Raw genomic sequence first — 19,174 nt, forward strand, 5'->3', positions numbered from 1 at the left:
AGTTTGTACCTGAGACACAACATTCTGTATACAGTCAATTGCAAATGCTAGAGATTTTGTGTACTGCTAGTGTGGCAAGGGCGTATGTCCAATCGTTACTGTTCTTTGGTGTATCGAGAGACCGTAGAAATACAAAAGCACAAAAGTAGCTTTAACAGAAAAGGTAGAGGAGTCAAATTAAAAAAGTATGTGGGCATCTGTGCTACTTAAAACAGCGGCAACTCTTCCACAGTACAAGCTCCGTGCTATATCAGTGCAACTCCACAATGTTACACAGCAGTCTGCTGACATCATGAACCGACCATTGCACAGTTACATATAAACAGTTTGGCTTATTGAGCTCGTTTGTATTTGAAAATATTAACTATTTCATTATAGACAGATGTCTCCAATGTTATGAGATGAAATGTGAGGCAATAATGCGAGTCTCCTACTTCCCTTATTACAAAAAACCCCCAACGATCCACATGCAACTGTTTCTAGTTGAGTATAGCTTGGCCCCTCTCTTGGTTTTATTCATTTATTTAAAGACCTTTTAAATAAGCACAGTAGGATGACATCCAACTTACAACTGGAGAAATAATGATCAACCCTGCATCAATAGAATGCCGACAGCTGCAATTGGGAAACTACTGCCTCAAATGGTTACTGTGTTCTATGGCTGCACTTGCTTACGTGAGAAACACAATCACGAACAGCCACTTGATTCATTCCCATGTGTAAAAACAAACAAACACACACACACACACACACACACACACACACACACACACACACACAAATTAAAATGAAAGTTTCCAATCAATGTGAACAGTAACAACAACCTCAAACTGAACCTTTCACATCGCACTTGAAGTGAGAGGCCTTCAAAATTATATCTTGCGACTGAGCTGACCAGGTAATAGCATCACCATGACCCATCTACATCATATACGAGAGCACCGGATAATTTCTGACGAGCTTCTTCAAAGAACTTACAGATACGTACCCAGGCAACATATTCGACAACTGCCACGGCCCAAGACATCACCCAGCTCCTCAAGTTGTTTGAACACTTCATACAATGGGAGAAAAGCATTTTTATTAGTAATAAATGAATGCAGCTAGTATGAACAATCAAGGGGCACTCTGATAACTATTTTGTACGAGTTGTGTGGGGTTATTGTGTGTGGATCCTTCCCAGGCAACTGCAACAACAGTCTGACCATGTATTACCTAATGCCATGTCACAACAAAGACCCACAGGCATACAGAGCACGGTATCTAAGGAACTAGCATAACTACTATGTGTAAATGTAATTTACTTTTATATAACTGCTCTCATCAAAAAGATATTGCCCACTTGTTCACACCAAATATAGCGCAATTCAAAAAGAATGTACCCGTTAGAAACAGGTATAACTGAAATACACTGCAAGGCAGAATTACAGAGAACATAAAAGAAAGTTCAGAATTTTGATCATCGTGTAACAGCGCAAGTGCAGTGAAGTGGAAAGTTCAGTGTGAAAATGGCTGATGCCACACAAAAGGCATTGTGTGTGTGTGTGTGTGTGTGTGTGTGTGTGTGTGTGTGTGTGTGTGTGTGTGTACATGCGTGCGCTGGTAGTTCTGTCTCCACACCACAGTGCAGTGCAGAGAAGATTTCATCCGCAATACAATCTAGCACCTCAAAATCCCAACACTACCCGCAGGTGGCGTCAACACTCTGCAAACAGGAAAAAATAAAAAAGGATAGAGTACCAGCCCGCAATGTGTGTCAGTACAAAATGTTAGGATGACAGCCCACTGGTAACGAGGAGACGGGTTTGCACCCTCTTGTGTTTTGGCCCATCTAGTGGTGATTTAAAGTTCTACAGCTGACACATTTCAATGTGTTGTGTGACTGAGGGCACATATAGGCAAAGAAACTAAAAATCATCTACCGTATTTACTCGAATCTAAGCCGCACTTTTTTTCCGGTTTTCGTAATCCAAAAAACTGCCTGCGGCTTAGAATCGAGTGCAAAGCAAGTGGAAGTTATGAAAAATGTTGGTACGTGCCGCCACAACTAACTTCAACCGTCGAATATATGTAGCGCTACGCAGGCATGCTCTGTAGGCACAAAGATAAATACTGGCGCCAAAACCTCTGCGTCAGTAAATAAATAAAAAAAAAAGTGGAAGACGAGCTTTTCTTCTCCGTCGCGAGTTTCGACCACTGCATTTTCATGCATTATCCAATGAAGTAAATACAAATTCCGTATTGTCCATCTTCGAATGTAGCACAATTTCAGTGTACTACGAAAATCTGACTGGCAAGACTGTTTGCGATGTTTGTCAATATGGCCAACTCTATGTTCTGAATTTTTTCCTATCTGTGAGAAGAGATGGTTGCTAATAGGAACCTGATGAAATTTGAATCACATACAGTATTCTCTTCACCATAAGAATAATACGAATATAAACATTTTGCCATGTATTCTTTCGTGTTTGCTGCTCTCTCATTTAAATCCTGTCTGCCTAATAAACTACGAAACTAGAGTGAGACAACAGCAAACACGGAAGAATATACGTATCGTGTCATGTTTATATTCGTATTATTCTTATGCCTAACAGTGATACTGTCAGAAATGAAGCACGGCAAGTGACTAGATTTTTAAATCTAAGATGACTAATTTCTGTGCAGAATTTGATGTAATAAAGAAGCGGCCGCAAAGATTTTCAGACGGAGAAAAATTTCGCCTAACTCTCGTTCAGAACATGTTCTATCATACGCAGTCTATTATTTGATTCTTGTTGAGCATTATCAAAGAAAGCAGCAGTGTAAGTAACAACAAAGAGCAGTCTCTTGCCATTGTTTCGCTAATGAGACGATTCCTCTCTCTTTTTTTTTAATTGTACGCGGCGGTAGCGCGCACAAAAGCAAGCCATGCCGCGAGCCGCGACAGGCCGTAAACACGCACTATCAGAATGCGACAAACAATGCATGACAGTGCAGTAATGCATTTTCAGCTTAAGAGTGACGCAAACTCCTATAACAAAGAAAACGGCACTTATCAGCTCAAAGCAAAATAAGCAATCGATTCAAACCAGACGAAGCACGTGAAAAAGGAAGGGCACCCGTATAAATACGGACGGAGCGCCTGACGCATAGCAATGGCTACGTGGTAAAGCTTAACTGCTAAGCTTACGACTCGAACCAAACTACTGTAGCTGTATCGTCATTCATTCGACCTAAATTGTGTCTCATATTACAATGGACCAACTTTGTTTCGATTTGGAGGTGCGGCCTAAAACCTATCTCTCCCCTTGAATTTCGAGTCTCAAATTTCAGGTACGGCTTAGATTCAGGAAATTTTTTTTTTCTTTCATTTCGAGTCTCATTTTTCAGGTGCGGCTTAGATTCGAGTAAATACGGTAACTATATTTCTTAAAGCAATAATCACAACTTTATATTAGGAGTCCTAAGAAAACCCAAAAGTGTGTCTTTCATTCATCTCTACCCAAACTGTTACTGAAGATTGTCTCAAAGTGCTTTTACTGTATACTATAAAGCAATGAATTATGAAGAGTCCATCCTCTTACGACTGTGGGTAGGTGCTTTATACCAGTACTGTAGGAATGCAACTGCTTTGTAATCATGTACCTGAGGCTACAGATTCCTTACCAGTGTGTACACCTGTGTTTGAGAAAACTGCAGCCCGAGCCACAGTCTGGCTCGATCTTTTGAACACAGTGATGTGGCCCAATCTGTGTCGAGGCTGGTCACCAAAATGTTAATAACTAAGTTTATCAGAATATACAGGTCTTCTGATTTTGAGTTAGTGAATTGTGCAGCATTATATGTATCTGTGACTTACATCCCTGTGGAGTATATCATAATTTGAGATGTAATTACAAAGCCAGAGTTATACTCCCTACAGTACCATCAGTATTACAGAACAGTACATTTTTATTGTATTTTACTAAAACATACATTTCAAGTATTCAACAGTACAATTAATGATTAAACCATTTGCAACTTTAAAAAAAAGAACCAGTTTTAAACTATTTATATGCTAAATATGTCTAATACAGTAATAATGGTAAAACAGAAACTTTAAAAGTGGGTTACAGTAAAAACTTTGCTCAAGGTAACAGATTATTCTAAGGTGCAAACTATTGTCACCCAATCACTGGGTTTGTCTACAAAGTTGAATTCACTGTTTAATTTGTAAACTGTCCATTGAATAAAAAATAATAGCATATTTAATACCAGTTTTCTTGATTATGAACCAGTTTAAATACAATCCAATTAAACACATACAATAACACTGAATAAAAATGACATAACACTTTAAAAAGCCTTCTGCTTAACTGACAACTGTTGCATGATAAAGAGCAAAACAAGTAGCAATGGTACTACTACTTTTCTCATTAAAATCATGCTATTAAGCTTGCAAAATATTAGTTTCCGAGCAGTTCAGTTTTTCATTTTCACAGTTTCTGTAATAAAATAAAAATATAAAAGCATAGCACATACTGCTAAGGCACAGCAACGAAGCTCCTGTTCTGTACACAATACACAGTCAAAAACCACTGAGCACCGACATGTCTACAGCTTTGCTGAATTTAAAATACAGAGTTTGTAACACTGTAATGTCCAGAACACTGAAAACTAAATCATATTAGTCACCAATCTATCATTAGAAAACCATATACATTTATGAGTGAAGGAGACTGTCTTAAAATACACAAAATGGAACAAAGTGGAGGGTAAAAACAGCACTTAAAAATGTACACAAGGAATTAGAAGTCACTGTCGTCATCTACAATGTAGTTTGCAGCTTTCCTTGGTCGACTGGGCTTCGTCTTTGGAGCTACTCTTTCCACTTCCATTTCAAGATCGTTGTCCGAGGCCGCCTTTTCTATTTCTGTAACACAGAAGTATGGCCATGATCTTGCTACATTATGCAGTCCTCAGAATGAAATAAATTTATTGTGCATTCTATACAAGTGAAAATCTCATACCATAGTTTCTTTGTTGCCCTATATAGAAAAATAAAAGGTAGTGGGGGCTAAAATACCAGAACCGAAGGATTACCTACAACTTTTACAGAAACCAGATCACAAGTATACAAAAAGGAAGCAGACTGGCAATAGCGATAAAGAAATTTCTGGTTGCTGTGGTAACTAGCAGACAAACTGGGAAGTGCCATGACATTCTGTAACAGTAACATCTGCCATCTCCAGGGGACACCACCTTGATAAAGCACTGTCCATGCGAGTGGAGAGGCTTGCACGTGGCCTCAGCCGATGGATCAGACAAAGTGTGTCCCACAACCTCCCATCTTCCCTATCCACTTTTAGTCCTACCCAATTCCCTGACCCAACCCAAGGTGTGATGCAATCCGTGCCGAGGGGTGCGCAGCACATTGAAAGATGTGTCGCAAATGGAGCCTCAGGGATACCGCACGACCTCCCTGAATAAGCAGCCTTGCACCGGGCAGGGTATTCGTGGTGTGGACCATGTAGATCCCCAAATCTCGTGGGACCCATATGGACACTATTAAAGAAAACATAATAGAAAAACAAACTGAGACCTCAGATACCCAAACATTGAGGTCAGTACTGATGGAAGGCACTCCCACTACTGAATCAGGGTCTAGACTTGAGCCAGAAGTGGGAACTGCAACTGAGAAACTAGACCAGATAAAGATCAAAGACTTGTCTGGGGCCTAGAGGAGGAAACTACTCAGGGAACAGAGGAAAAAGGAAAGGAAAGAACGGCTTCCTAAAGACAAGTGAAGGGAATTAAAGGGATTTGAACCTAAGACCACAGAAGGAAACTCTCAGGTTGGAAGGGATAAGTAGACACCCACTACGTCAAAGACAGGTAGCAAGTGGATAAAGGAGAAATTATAGACTCCCTCCTCCCTGGATAAGCAGGTCCAGAAAAAATGGTGGCAAGAAATAGGGAAACAGACCTATAGTACTTCAGAGTGTTTTTTGGATGGCAGTTATCCGGGAAGGTTACCCACATCACATGTGGCTATCACCTTGCAGCAGGAGGAACTATTACAGATGGCCCTCTTTGAGAAGACTGTGGCGCAGGGAGTAGGGGGGGGGGGGGGTTGTCCCTCATTTTTGTCGGTGAGGGGGTGCCCACGTTAGAATGGCTCAGGGACTAGGTGCCCACGATATCCCCGTGGGAAGATGCAAAGCTGCTGGTTAAGACGGCAGCGGAGCTTCTTAAGACTGCAAAGATATCAATATGGGTACCTAAGATCCTTAAGGAAGTCTCTCCTAAGACTGTTCGGGAAAATAGGGCCCTGAACCCAAAAGTCTCAACAGAAGATTGGAGAGTGATCAACCCGAAGGACGAACCCTGGTAGTGGAGGTCAGAGAGAAGTCCCCCGGGCAGGAACACGACCTGAAATTGTTTTTAGGGTTCTCACAGGTTACCGTCAGGGTTCTCAAAGATGGCAGCAAGACGGAGACTGGAGGTGCTGCAGATTAGTCTGCAGTACAGTAAAGGGGCATCTACTGCCCTGAGTCGCTGCCTGGGGAGGCAAGAAGTGGATGTGGTCCTCATACAAGAACCCTATTTATATAAAGGGGGTGTATCAGGCATCGGTGGCACTGAAGGTAAGCTGATTTATGCTAGAAATCTAAGAAACTTCAGAACATGCATCTATGTAAGAAATGAAATTTCTTTCATGCCAATGATGGATTTCTGCTCTAGGGACTTATTGGCCATTAAAATGCAATAATGTGAGGAAGATATCATGAAGGAAATTGTTTTGGCCTCAGAATATCTTCCTTACCAAGACAGCTCTCCTCCTTCCTTGGATGTGAGGAGACTGGTAGAGACTTGCCATCGTCAAGGTGACGAACTGCTGGTGGGATGCGACGCCAATGACCACAACCTAGTGTGGGGCAGCAAGGACACCAACAGTAGAGGTGAGTACCTTCTTGAATTCCTTTTAGCTAACAACTTAGAGGTCCTGAATAGGGGCAATGAACCTACATTCAGGAATAGCAGAAGGGAAGAAGTAATTGACATAACCTTTAGTTCCATGATGATGGGCAGCTATGTCAAACAATGGCATGTGCTGTTGGAGCCATCCTCATCGGACCACGTGTACATTAAATTCAAGGTTGAAATGGGAACCAGACAGACCATGACCTATAGGAATCCCAGGAAAACACACTGGGAGAAATATAGGAGGGACCTTGACTTAGGCTTATCGGAAATTAAAAGCTCGATACGGAATCCAGTATAATTTGAGGAAGTAGCAGAGGCTGTTACCTCTGCCATAGTGACCTCATATCACGACAACTGCACAATCGCCGAGAAGTGCACAAACAGGAGTGTGCCTTGGTGGAACAGCTTTGAAATGCAAAGAAAACAGGTAGAGAGTTTATTTAATATTGCAAGACGTAAAGGACAATGGGCTAAATATCGTGAGGCCCTTGTCAACTACAATCTTGCAATCAGACAAGCAAAGAAGGCATCCTGGAAGGCATTCTGTGAGGAAGTGTAGAGCACAGCCGCACAAGCCAGACTTCACAAGATTCTCACTGGAGTACCAACCAATCCAAGAGGTACGCCTGAGGAAGGAGGCTGGGGAATATACAAAAACACAACACACGAGACACGAACTGCTCCTCAAAACTCGCTTTCCTCAATATGCTCTGCCGGACAACACAGTCCAGAATGTGATCCCAGAGAGAAAATGGTTCTCAGGCACTCAAAGAGAGGACTGAGAATCGGCCAAGGAGTGTGTGAACTTTAATAAAATCCAGTGGGCAGTGGGAACATTCCAACCGTTCACATCACCTGGTCCAAATGGAATTTTTCCATCTCTCCTGCAACAGGCAGGAGGAAAGTTTATAAGAGCCCTATGCAGGCTATTCAGAGTTAGCCTAGCAGTATGAATCATTCCCAATGCTTGGAAGGAAGTGAAGATTGTCTTCAATCCAAAGCCAGGGAGAATTGATCATACCAAGGCTACGAATATGAGACCAACCAGTCTGTCCTCTTTCATTCTCAAAACATTGGAAAATTGGTTAATGTATACACTGGAGAGAGGCAGCTAAGTACGGCCCCTCTACATTCATCAAACCAACACACATATCAACACACACATCAACACACACACATCAACCAGGTAAATCATGTGAGTCAGCTCTCCACCAACTTGTTGGGAAAGTGGAGAAAGCCCTTCACTTCCATGAAATAGCCCTCTGCATCTTCCTGGATATCGAGGGGGCCTTTAGTAACACTATCTTCAATTCCATGGTAAGGGCAGCAGAGGTGCATGACCTGGGGACCACTATATACAGCTGGACCAGGGCCATGCTTAGTGGAAGGGAAGTAGAGGCTACCATGATGAATGAAAAGATAGTAATTACCACCACTAAAGGCTGTCCCTTCTATTGTGGAATCTAGTGGTGAATGAACTCATTGAGGAATTAAATTTCAGACAATGCTTCTGTCAAGGATACGCAGATGACCTTGTCAGTAAATTTGCCGAGTATTACTATGACAATGTTAGAAATATGGCACAAGGAAGTTTGGACATTGTGCAAAACTGGTGCATCAAACAGGATCTGAGGATTAATCCTAAGAAGACTGTTGTGGTGCCATTTACGAAGAGAGATATTCAACACTCAAGTTGGAATCTAAACCTCTTCAATAAAACTCTGAACGGGACAGTGAAATATCTAGGGGGTAACCTTAGATGAGAAGCTGACATGGACCCCTCACATTAAGAGTATCTGCTCCAAGGCAAAAAGTACTGTAGTGAATACTAGAAGGGCTTGTGGCAAAAACTGGGACCTAAGCCCCAGGGGTATGCACTGCATATACACCACAGTGGTCAGACCTAGGATTTCCTACAGGTCCGTAGTGTGGTGGAAGAAGGTAGAACAGCGGGTTGCAGCTAAGGAGATTGCTAAGGTGCAGCGATTAGCCTCCTTAGCCATAACATGTCGTTATCAGGAGAAAGAAAACTGGCGTTCTATGGATCGGAGCGTGGAATGTCAGATCCCTTAATCGGGCAGGTATGTTAGAAAATTTAAAAAGGGAAATGGGTAGGTTAAAGTTAGATATAGTGGGAATTAGTGAAGTTCGGTGGCAGGAGGAACAAGACTTCTGGTCAGGTGAATACAGGGTTATAAATACAAAATCAAATAGGGGTAATGCGGGAGTAGGTTTAATAATGAATAGGAAAATAGGAATGCGGGTAAGCTACTACAAACAGCATAGTGAACACATTATTGTGGCAAAGAGACACACGAAGCCCACGCCTACTACAGTATAAGTTTATATACCAACTAGCTCTGCAGATAACGAAGAAATTGAAGAAATGTATGATGAGATAAAAGAAATTATTCAGGTAGTGAAGGGTGACGAAAATTTAATAGTCATGGGCGACTGGAATTCGGTAGTAGGAAAAGAGAGAGAAGGAAATGTAGTAGGGGAATATGGATTGGGGCTAAGAAATGAAAGAGGAAGCTGCCTGGTAGAATTTTGCACAGAGCATAACTTAATCATAGCTAACACTTGTTTCAAGAATCATTAAAGAAGGTTGTATACATGGATGAATCCTGGAGATACTAAAAGGTATCAGATAGATTATATAATGGTAAGACAGAGATTTAGGAACCAGGTTTTAAATTGTAAGACATTTCCAGGGGCAGATGTGGACTCTGACCACACATCTATTGGTTATGAACTGTAGATTAAAACTGAAGAAACTGCAAAAAGGTGGGAATTTAAGGAGATGGGGCCTGGATAAACTGACTAAACCAGAGGTTGTACAGAGTTTCAGGGAGAGCATAAGGGAACAACTGACAAGAATGGGGGAAAGAAATACAGTAGAAGAAGAATGGGTAGCTCTGGGGATGAAGTAGTGAAAGCAGCAGAGGATCAAGTAGGTAAAAAGACAAGGGCTAGTAGAAATCCTTGGGTAACAGAAGATATATTGAATTTAATTGATGAAAGGAGAAAATACAAAAATGCAGTAAATGAAGCAGGCAAAAAGGAATACAAACGCCTCAAAAATGAAATCGACAGGAAGTGCAAAATAGCTAAGCAGGGATGGCTAGAGGACGAATGTAAGGATGTAGAAGCGAGTATCACTAGGGGTTATGATAGATACTGCCTAGAGAAAAATTAGAGAGACCTTTGGAGATAAGAGAACCACTTGCATGAACATAAAGAGCTCAGGTGGGAACCCAGTTCTAAGCAAAGAAGGGAAAGCAGAAAGGTGGAAGGAGTATATAGAGGGTCTATACAAGGGTGATATACTTGACGACAATATTATGGAAATGGAAGAGGATGTAGATGAAGATGAAATGGGAGATATGATAGTGCGTGAAGAGTTTGACAGAGCACAGAAAGACCTGAGTCGAAACAGGGCCCCCGGGAGCAGACAACATTCCATCAGAACTACTGACGGCCTCGGGAGAGCCAGTCCTGACAAAACTCTACCATCTAGTGAGCAAGATGTATGAAACAGGCAAAATACCCTCAGACTTCAAGAAGAATATAATAATTCCAATCCCAAAGAAAGCAGGTGTTGACAGATGTGAAAATTACCGAACAATCAGTTTGATAAGTCACAGCTGCAAAATACTAATGCGAATTCTTTACAAACGAATGGAAAAACTAGTAGAAGCCAACCTCGGGGAAGATCAGTTTGGATCCCGTAGAAATGTTGGGACACGTGAGGCAATACTGACCCTACGACTTATCTTAGAAGCTAGATTAAGGAAGGGCAAACCTACGTTTCTAGCATTTGTAGACTTAGAGAAAGCTTTTGACAATGTTGACTACAATACTCTCTTTCAAATTCTGAAGGTGGCAGGGGTAAAATACAGGGAGCGAAAGGCTATTTACAATTTGTACAGAAAGCAGATGGCAGTTGTAAGAGTCGAGGGACATGAAAGGGAAGCAGCGGTTGGGAAGGGAGTGGGACAGGGTTGTAGCCTCTCCCCGATGTTATTCAATCTGTATATTGAGCAAGCAGTGAAGGAAACAAAAGAAAAATTCGGAGTAGGTATTAAAATCCATGGAGAAGAAATAAAAACTGTGAGGTTCACCGATGACATTGTAATTCTGTCAGAGACAGCAAAGGACTTGGAAGAGCAGTTTAACGGAATGGATAGTGTCTTGAAAGGAGGATATAAGATGAACATCAACAAAAGCAATATGAAGATAATGGAATGTAGTCAAATTAAGTCGGGTGATGCTGAGGGAATTAGATTAGGAAAGACACTTTAAGTAGTAAAGGAGTTTTGCTATCTGGGGAGCAAAATAACTGATGATGGTCAAAGTAGAGAGGATATAAAATGTAGACTGGCAATGGCAAGAAAAGCGTTTCTGAAGAAGAGAAATTTGTTAACATCGAGTATAGATTTAAGTGTCAGGAAGTCATTTTTGATAGTATTTGTATGGAGTGTAGCCATGTATGGATGTGAAACATGGACGATAAATAGTTTGGACAAGAAGAAAAAGAAGCTTTTGAAATGTGGTGCTACATAAGAATGCTGAAGATTAGATGGGTAGATCACATAACTAATGATGAAGTATTGAATAGGATTGGGGAGAAGAGAAGTTCGTGGCACAACTTTACTAAAAGAAGGGATCGGTTGGTAGGACATGTTCTGAGGCATCAAGGGATCACCAATTTAGTATTGGAGGGCAGCGTGGAGGGTAAAAATCGCCGAGGGAGACCAAGAGATGAATACACTAAGCAGATTCAGAAGGATGTAGGTTGCGGTAGGTACTGGGAGATGAAGAAGCTTGCACAGGATAGAGTAGCATGGAGAGCTGCATCAAACCAGTCTCAGGACTGAAGACCACAACAACAACAACAACAACAACAACAACAACAACAACAGCCATAAAATGCACAATTAGCAGCACACCAACCGCTGGAATGGAAGCCATGCTGGACATACCTCCACTACACCTTTGGGTCAAGATGGAGGCAGCAGCTGGGTTGCACAGACTTAAAACTGGCAAGAACTGGGTCTCATTCAGATATCCAGAATGACACACTAGTATATTGAGTGAGGTAAATATAGGAGTGGCTGGGGAAATGCGTGACGACTATATAATAACTCTCAACTGCTTCAACAAGCCTTAAAAAATAATAATTGGAAGTAGGGAGCAGTGGCAAAAAACAGATGGACACCGATCGGAGGCCATCATTTGGTTCACTGACCAAGGCGTTGGGGCAGTGGTTTACAGGGCTCAGCCAAGACTGGAGAGAATTACCTCTCTAGGAAATCTGGCCTCTGTATTCCAAGCTGAAATTACTGCACTCAGGGCATGTGTGGAGGAGAATATGCGTAGGTGCTACAAGGACCATAGTATCTACATCTATTCAAACAGCCAGGCAGCCCTGAATTCATTGGCAGCTCATGCAACAAGTTCTAAGATTGTTGGAGACTGCCACAGGGCTCTGATGGAGCTAGGGGGAAGCAATAGGGTAAACCTAGTGTGGATCCCTGGCCACTCAGGGATCTGTGAGATTGGCTAGGATGGGGGGCAACAACTTCATTTATTGGACCTGAACCTGTCCTATCACCAAGGCTATGATCAAATTAGAACTGCGGAACTGGCTTAGGAAACAGCATGTAGAATATTGGACCAAGGTTCATAAACAATAACATGGTAAGGTAATGATGCCCAAGCCATGTTTTAAAAGAAGCTCTGTAATCCTGGGATTGAACAGGAAAGAGATCAAACTTATGACTCGACTGATGACCGGCCATGGGAATTTCAAAAAACACCTACACACAATGGGTATAACAGAAGAGGACCCTAAATGTAGGATGTGTGATGAGTGTGAAGAAACTGCATCACACCTAATTTTCGAATGCATGGTATTGGAGAGTAAAAGATACAGAATGTTCGGTACAACTAGACCTGAAGAAATTGTGTCTAACAAAGAACTGGTAGAGGGACTCCCTGCACTATTTAAGGGCATTGGTTGGCTTTACTAGGTATACAGGGAGCAATACCGCACAATAAACTTAGTTTTGGTGCGGGCATGGTGGGTTAGACCTTAGCTGTTTTAGCTTCCCTGTTGAAATCAAATCAATTTAACAGCATCTGCGCTGTCAATATTATTTGAATGAACACTCCTGGAATGCCGCTACTCTTTACAGGAAATTAAAAGCAAGCAGATTAGCAACCTAGTCAATAAAAGAGAGTCTAAGGAGAAGAGGTTTCTATATTACACACACTTGTGTTGCAAGAATGGTCAGTGATGAACTGCTCTTTAATATCTGAAGTGGCATTAAGAAAGAAATCACCACCGCAAGCGACAGATGTCACAGGGTACTACGCGAGTCTGAATGGAGTGATCTCTCAGAAAAACTGATGTTTGGCTCTCATGTGGCAGGTTGCTATGACAATGCTTTACAAGTATAATAGGTGGATCAAAGAGAGATGTACACAGTGATGGAGATACTGGACGACACAAGATCACAAAAGCTGTAACAGTCTTTCCACAATGAATGCCTGCTATTCCTCGTGTTCACAACAAGGAACCCCTTGAGTGCAAGGTTGCAAGTTCAATCTTTATTTGAAAGTGTTCCGTTAACAGTTCTGACAGAAAAAGTATTAGTTGCTAATGACTCCCTATGTGCATCAGGAGGGTGACAAAATGAGTGTCCGAAAGGTGCAGAGATCGACCTCCAATGGGATGTATGTATCAACAAGTCACAAAATAGACATTGTCGACATTCGAGAAATATTCAAAACAAACCATTAATGTGCACCATGAACACCAAATGAAAAATAACATGCCACATGGATCACAAAGGTTCACACCATCAAGATCAAAAACATTACTTGGGAGGTATAAACTGTTTAGGACATTCAGCCAAGTATCCACTATTAAAGAATGCATATAGAATCAAACCGTTTTAACAGGGTAATGAGAACTGATGGAATGTGACGGCATGCAACTGAATGACAAACACTCTGTTGTGGAGCTTATCATGAAACTGGCTGTCCTTTTAAAGCATAGCTGCAGATAGAGCGATAATATATTTTATAGGCACAGAAAAAGCAAACATCCAGAGGCTGAATTTGTCCAGTGGTTCCAAGTGGTATGAAACACAATGTCAAACACTTTTCAGAAGGCATAGTTTGCCTCTCTCACTCTTGCTTGCTGCGACGTAAATATTACCCACTTCTCTTGCAAGAATGATTGATTGGGACGGGTTATGGGAATATAATTGAGAGGGGACAAAACTGGGAGGTCGTCAGACCCACACTTCTGAATTGAGTGACAGAAGAAAGAGAATCTGCAAAAAGTGGACGGATCCAGAAGGGGACTCAAATTATAAAATAATGAACAGTAAAACACACAGTAAAGGCATAAAATGTGAGACTAAATCGAAAAAACGGGAAAAAGGGAGGGAGGCAGGGCCATGGGATCACAGACCGAGAAGACTGTAAAAGAAGTCCCAATCACAACCAACCCGCCCCTGCTCCATGACTAAAGGACAACCTTGTATCTGAAAATAAACACCAATTTCACGGAGGAAACCTAGGACAAGTTCACCATCCGTGGCTCATCTGCTAACATAAAATGTAGGGAATTGGGAAGAATATACTTAACACAAAGGGCCGAAGAAGGGGGATCTCCCATCAATATGTGAGATATCGTCAACTGGCTCTACAACCACATTGTGGGGGTGGATCATTACATTGGAGGAAACAATGTGTGAGCTGGGTATGACCAATGGGTAAACGGCATAAAACAGTGGACTACTCCTGAGAGGAATGGAAGGAAAAGCACCGAACTGCAGTAGATTCCTTAATTGTGCACAGTTTATTACTATGAGAAGTAGTGCTCCAGATGGCCTTCCAGTTATGGGCAACGAGAGATTTGATGTCGATCTGCATACCCGCAGTTGGAATCTTGAAAGGAAATGTGGTAAGTATCTGCTTCTCTAACCAAACGATCAGCCAGTTCATTGCTTGGGATGCCTACAGGCTTTGGGACCCAGAGAAAGACGACCGAACAGGCGGCACGCTCGAGAGTAGAGAGAAGGTCGTGGACAGCAGAGACCTAATGGTGACAAGAGTAGCATCGGTCAATAGCCTGCAGGCTACTCATGGAGTCTGAACAAATTAAAACACTGTGGAGGAAGGCCTGAGAAACAAAAAGGGGGGGCCCCGTGCAATGGCTAGAAACTCTGCTGTGAACACACTACATGACCCCTGCAATAAATTGTGTTCGAAGCCAGTGAGAGACGTGAAAGTGTATCCACCTTATCGTTAGTCTTAGAACCATCGGTGTGAAAGATTGTGATATCCTTGCAAAGTTCCAGGGTGCCACCGACAAGATGCCGGAAAACTGCAGGAGCGACAGAGACCCTAGGACCCTGGAATAGACAAGTCCTAATCTGTGGTCTAGGCACCATCCAAGGGGTGGTGTGGGGGAAAGACACACGGTACAGTCCAGTGAAAGGAGATGGAGATCCCGACAGAGGGGAGTGAGATGCACGCCAACGAGCAATCCCATCCACAGGCGGGTGTTAGGAGGGATACATACATCACTGACTAAGAACGCAGGGTACACAGGATGGTCGCAGAATTGGTGAATGGCAGTTGCATAGGAAACAAGGAGTTGGCTCTGTCAGATGTGTAGAGTTGGAATCCCCACTTCTGTGAGGAGCCTATTAACAGCATTAGCGCAAAAGGCACCAATAGCCAGACGCACCCCACAATGGTGGACATAGTCAAGGAGTTTCAAAGCGGAAGGAGCTGATGAGCCATAAACATGACTACCATAATCTAGCCTGGAGAAGACTAGGGCACAGAAAAGACTGAGAAAACTGGAACAGTCTACACCAAGATGTGTGGGCCAGGAGGCGGAGAGCGTTAAGCTTCTGCTTATATGTAGTCTTTAGGTGGTGAATGTGGGGCACCCATGTCAGCTCGTTGTCAAAAATGAGCCCCATGCCGAGGAGCTGGTTGCATAAATAAGGTTCTAGATCGGGGTGTACAGTTGGTTGACAACAAAAATGCGTAACCCGTGTTTTGGAAGGAGAAAACTGGAAAGTACGGGCTGTTGCCCATGTAGAGGCCCATCAGATGGCGCCTCGGAGCTAGCACTCAGCAGACTCTGCTGAGTGGGAGCTCCACCAGAGGCAAAAATCGTCGACATACAATGCTGGGGTAACCAGAGGCCCAACAGAGGCCACAAGGCCATTGAAGGCAATGAGGAAGAGTGTGAAACTTAGCACAGAACCCTGTGGGATACCATTCTCCTGAATCCAAGGGACACAGAGTGAAGTGCCAACTCGAACCTGGAAGAGCCGGTCATATAAAAACTCACGGGTAGAAATCTGAAGGGCACCACAGAAGCCCCATTCGTGAACGGTAACTAAAATGTGATGGCACCAAGCCGTGTCATATGCCTTATGTAGGTCAAAGAAGACCACGCGGTGCTGGCGGGGAGTAAAAGCCTGTCAGATGGCTTATTCCAATCAGAGTGAATGGTCAGTTGATCACCCTGCCCGGAAGCCACACTGATACGGGGGACAAATGGCCCCGAGATTTGAGTAACCGACAAAATCTGAAGTTGACCATCCTTTTGAGCAGTTTACGAAGTACATTCGTCAGGCTAATTGGGCAATGGGTGTCAAGCGACGTTGGGTTTTTCCGGACTTCAGGACAGGGTGTCGTCATTGTGAAGGAGAAGCATCTGCGAGCCAAATGTAGTTGAAGACCTCTGGAAAGGAGGGGGGGGGGGGGGGGGGGGCAGCAAAGTGTGTAGCGAGGATAAATGGATCAGTGCATAGAGCACCTTGGTAGTTCAGAGCCTGGACAGTTGACTGTTGCTGGCAGCCCAGAAGGCTACAGAGCCTGGACTAAACCTGCAATGATGAGGCATACGTCCCCAGGGAGGAAACATAGCACTCCCAGCATTCCTTTTTACTCTGCTTAATACGGTAATGAGTCTTAGCACAGAGACACTTAAAAGTGAGGAGGTTGGTGTGTGAAGGGTGTCACTGAAATCACTGCAGCGCCCATCAGAGGTCCTGGACAGCGACTGCAACCGTGGTCCACCACGGTACCAGTCAACGACAAGTAGGATCTGTGGAAAGGGAGACAGTAGTGCCAGCAGCATGAAGAATGGTGGCAGACATGCCTTGCATGACTACATCAATGGAATTCGAGACGGAGGTGTCAAAGTGGACAGCAGACATATATAAAGGCCAATTGGCCCTGCAGAATGCCCAACATGGGGGACTGTCTTCCTGGTGGCAGCAGGGGAACAACAGAATCGCCGGAAAGTGGTCACTGTCGGAAAGATCACTGTGGGATGACCAATGTAGAAAAGCCACGAGGGCAGGAGATGAGATCGTGAGATCGATAGCAGAGGTGGTGTCATGAGCAGCACTGAATTTGGTATGGAAACCATCATTCAGGACACAAAAATTGTGGTCCATGATGTGTTAGTCAATTAGGGTACCCCTACCCGTTGAAGTGACACTCCCCACAGTGGATGGTGCGCTTTGAAGTCCTGAAGGAGGCTAAATGGGAATGGGAGTTGTTGGGTTAAGGTAGACAGTGCAATGCAAGCAAGGGGCCTACCTGGTGGGAGGTAGACATTGCAAATGGCGATTGCTGGAGTCGTCTGCATTCTAACTGCTATCCCTTCCAATTTGGTATCTAGGGGGATCCAGTCACTAATGACATCCGGGCAACCCAAAGTGCAGACCCCACCAGATGCTACCCCGGGGCCAGCATGGTTCTGACAGAACACCCAATAACCACGAATCAGCTGGAGAGTTGTCATCCTTGAAGGATGCGAGAGAATGCAGAATACAGGCAGACAAGACTGCATTTCCGATAGGTGACATTAGTATCCGTTGCAATTCCACTGATGACCATGTGGAGCGAGTCCAAGGAGGACACGAGTCCAAGGAGGACACGAGTCCAAGGAGGACACGAGTCCAAGGAGGACACGAGTCCAAGGAGGACACGAGTCCAAGGAGGACACGAGTCCAAGGAGGACACGAGTCCAAGGAGGACACGAGTCCAAGGAGGACACGAGGCCAAGGAGGACACGAGGCCAAGGAGGACACGAGGCCAAGGAGGACACGAGGCCAAGGAGGACACGAGGCCAAGGAGGACACGAGGCCAAGGAGGACACGAGGCCAAGGAGGACACGAGGCCAAGGAGGACACGAGGCCAAGGAGGACACGAGGCCAAGGAGGACACGAGGCCAAGGAGGACACGAGGCCAAGGAGGACACGAGGCCAAGGAGGACACGAGGCCAAGGAGGACACGAGGCCAAGGAGGACACGAGGCCAAGGAGGACACGAGGCCAAGGAGGACACGAGGCCAAGGAGGACACGAGGCCAAGGAGGACACGAGGCCAAGGAGGACACGAGGCCAAGGAGGACACGAGGCCAAGGAGGACACGAGGCCAAGGAGGACACGAGGCCAAGGAGGACACGAGGCCAAGGAGGACACGAGGCCAAGGAGGACACGAGGCCAAGGAGGACACGAGGCCAAGGAGGACACGAGGCCAAGGAGGACACGAGGCCAAGGAGGACACGAGGCCAAGGAGGACACGAGGCCAAGGAGGACACGAGGCCAAGGAGGACACGAGGCCAAGGAGGACACGAGGCCAAGGAGGACACGAGGCCAAGGAGGACACGAGGCCAAGGAGGACACGAGGCCAAGGAGGACACGAGGCCAAGGAGGACACGAGGCCAAGGAGGACACGAGGCCAAGGAGGACACGAGGCCAAGGAGGACACGAGGCCAAGGAGGACACGAGGCCAAGGAGGACACGAGGCCAAGGAGGACACGAGGCCAAGGAGGACACGAGGCCAAGGAGGACACGAGGCCAAGGAGGACACGAGGCCAAGGAGGACACGAGGCCAAGGAGGACACGAGGCCAAGGAGGACACGAGGCCAAGGAGGACACGAGGCCAAGGAGGACACGAGGCCAAGGAGGACACGAGGCCAAGGAGGACACGAGGCCAAGGAGGACACGAGGCCAAGGAGGACACGAGGCCAAGGAGGACACGAGGCCAAGGAGGACACGAGGCCAAGGAGGACACGAGGCCAAGGAGGACACGAGGCCAAGGAGGACACGAGGCCAAGGAGGACACGAGGCCAAGGAGGACACGAGGCCAAGGAGGACACGAGGCCAAGGAGGA

At 44.6% G+C, this 19,174-nt stretch overlaps 1 protein-coding gene across 1 annotated transcript in view; it reads right to left on the reverse strand.

Moving 5' to 3' along the window:
- Positions 1 to 3,992: 3,992 nt before the first annotated feature.
- The window catches only part of LOC126106860 (DNA topoisomerase 2-like), a 184,878-nt gene continuing 169,696 nt past the window's right edge, over positions 3,993 to 19,174 (reverse strand). The window contains exon 25 of the mRNA XM_049913258.1: positions 3,993 to 4,891. Coding sequence (XP_049769215.1) covers positions 4,767 to 4,891 — 125 coding nt within the window. The 3' untranslated portion in view covers positions 3,993 to 4,766. The remainder of the gene's footprint in view (positions 4,892 to 19,174) is intronic.

Source organism: Schistocerca cancellata, chromosome 10, assembly GCF_023864275.1.
Source record: "Schistocerca cancellata isolate TAMUIC-IGC-003103 chromosome 10, iqSchCanc2.1, whole genome shotgun sequence".
In the NCBI taxonomy this organism is placed as follows: Eukaryota; Metazoa; Arthropoda; class Insecta; order Orthoptera; family Acrididae; genus Schistocerca; species Schistocerca cancellata.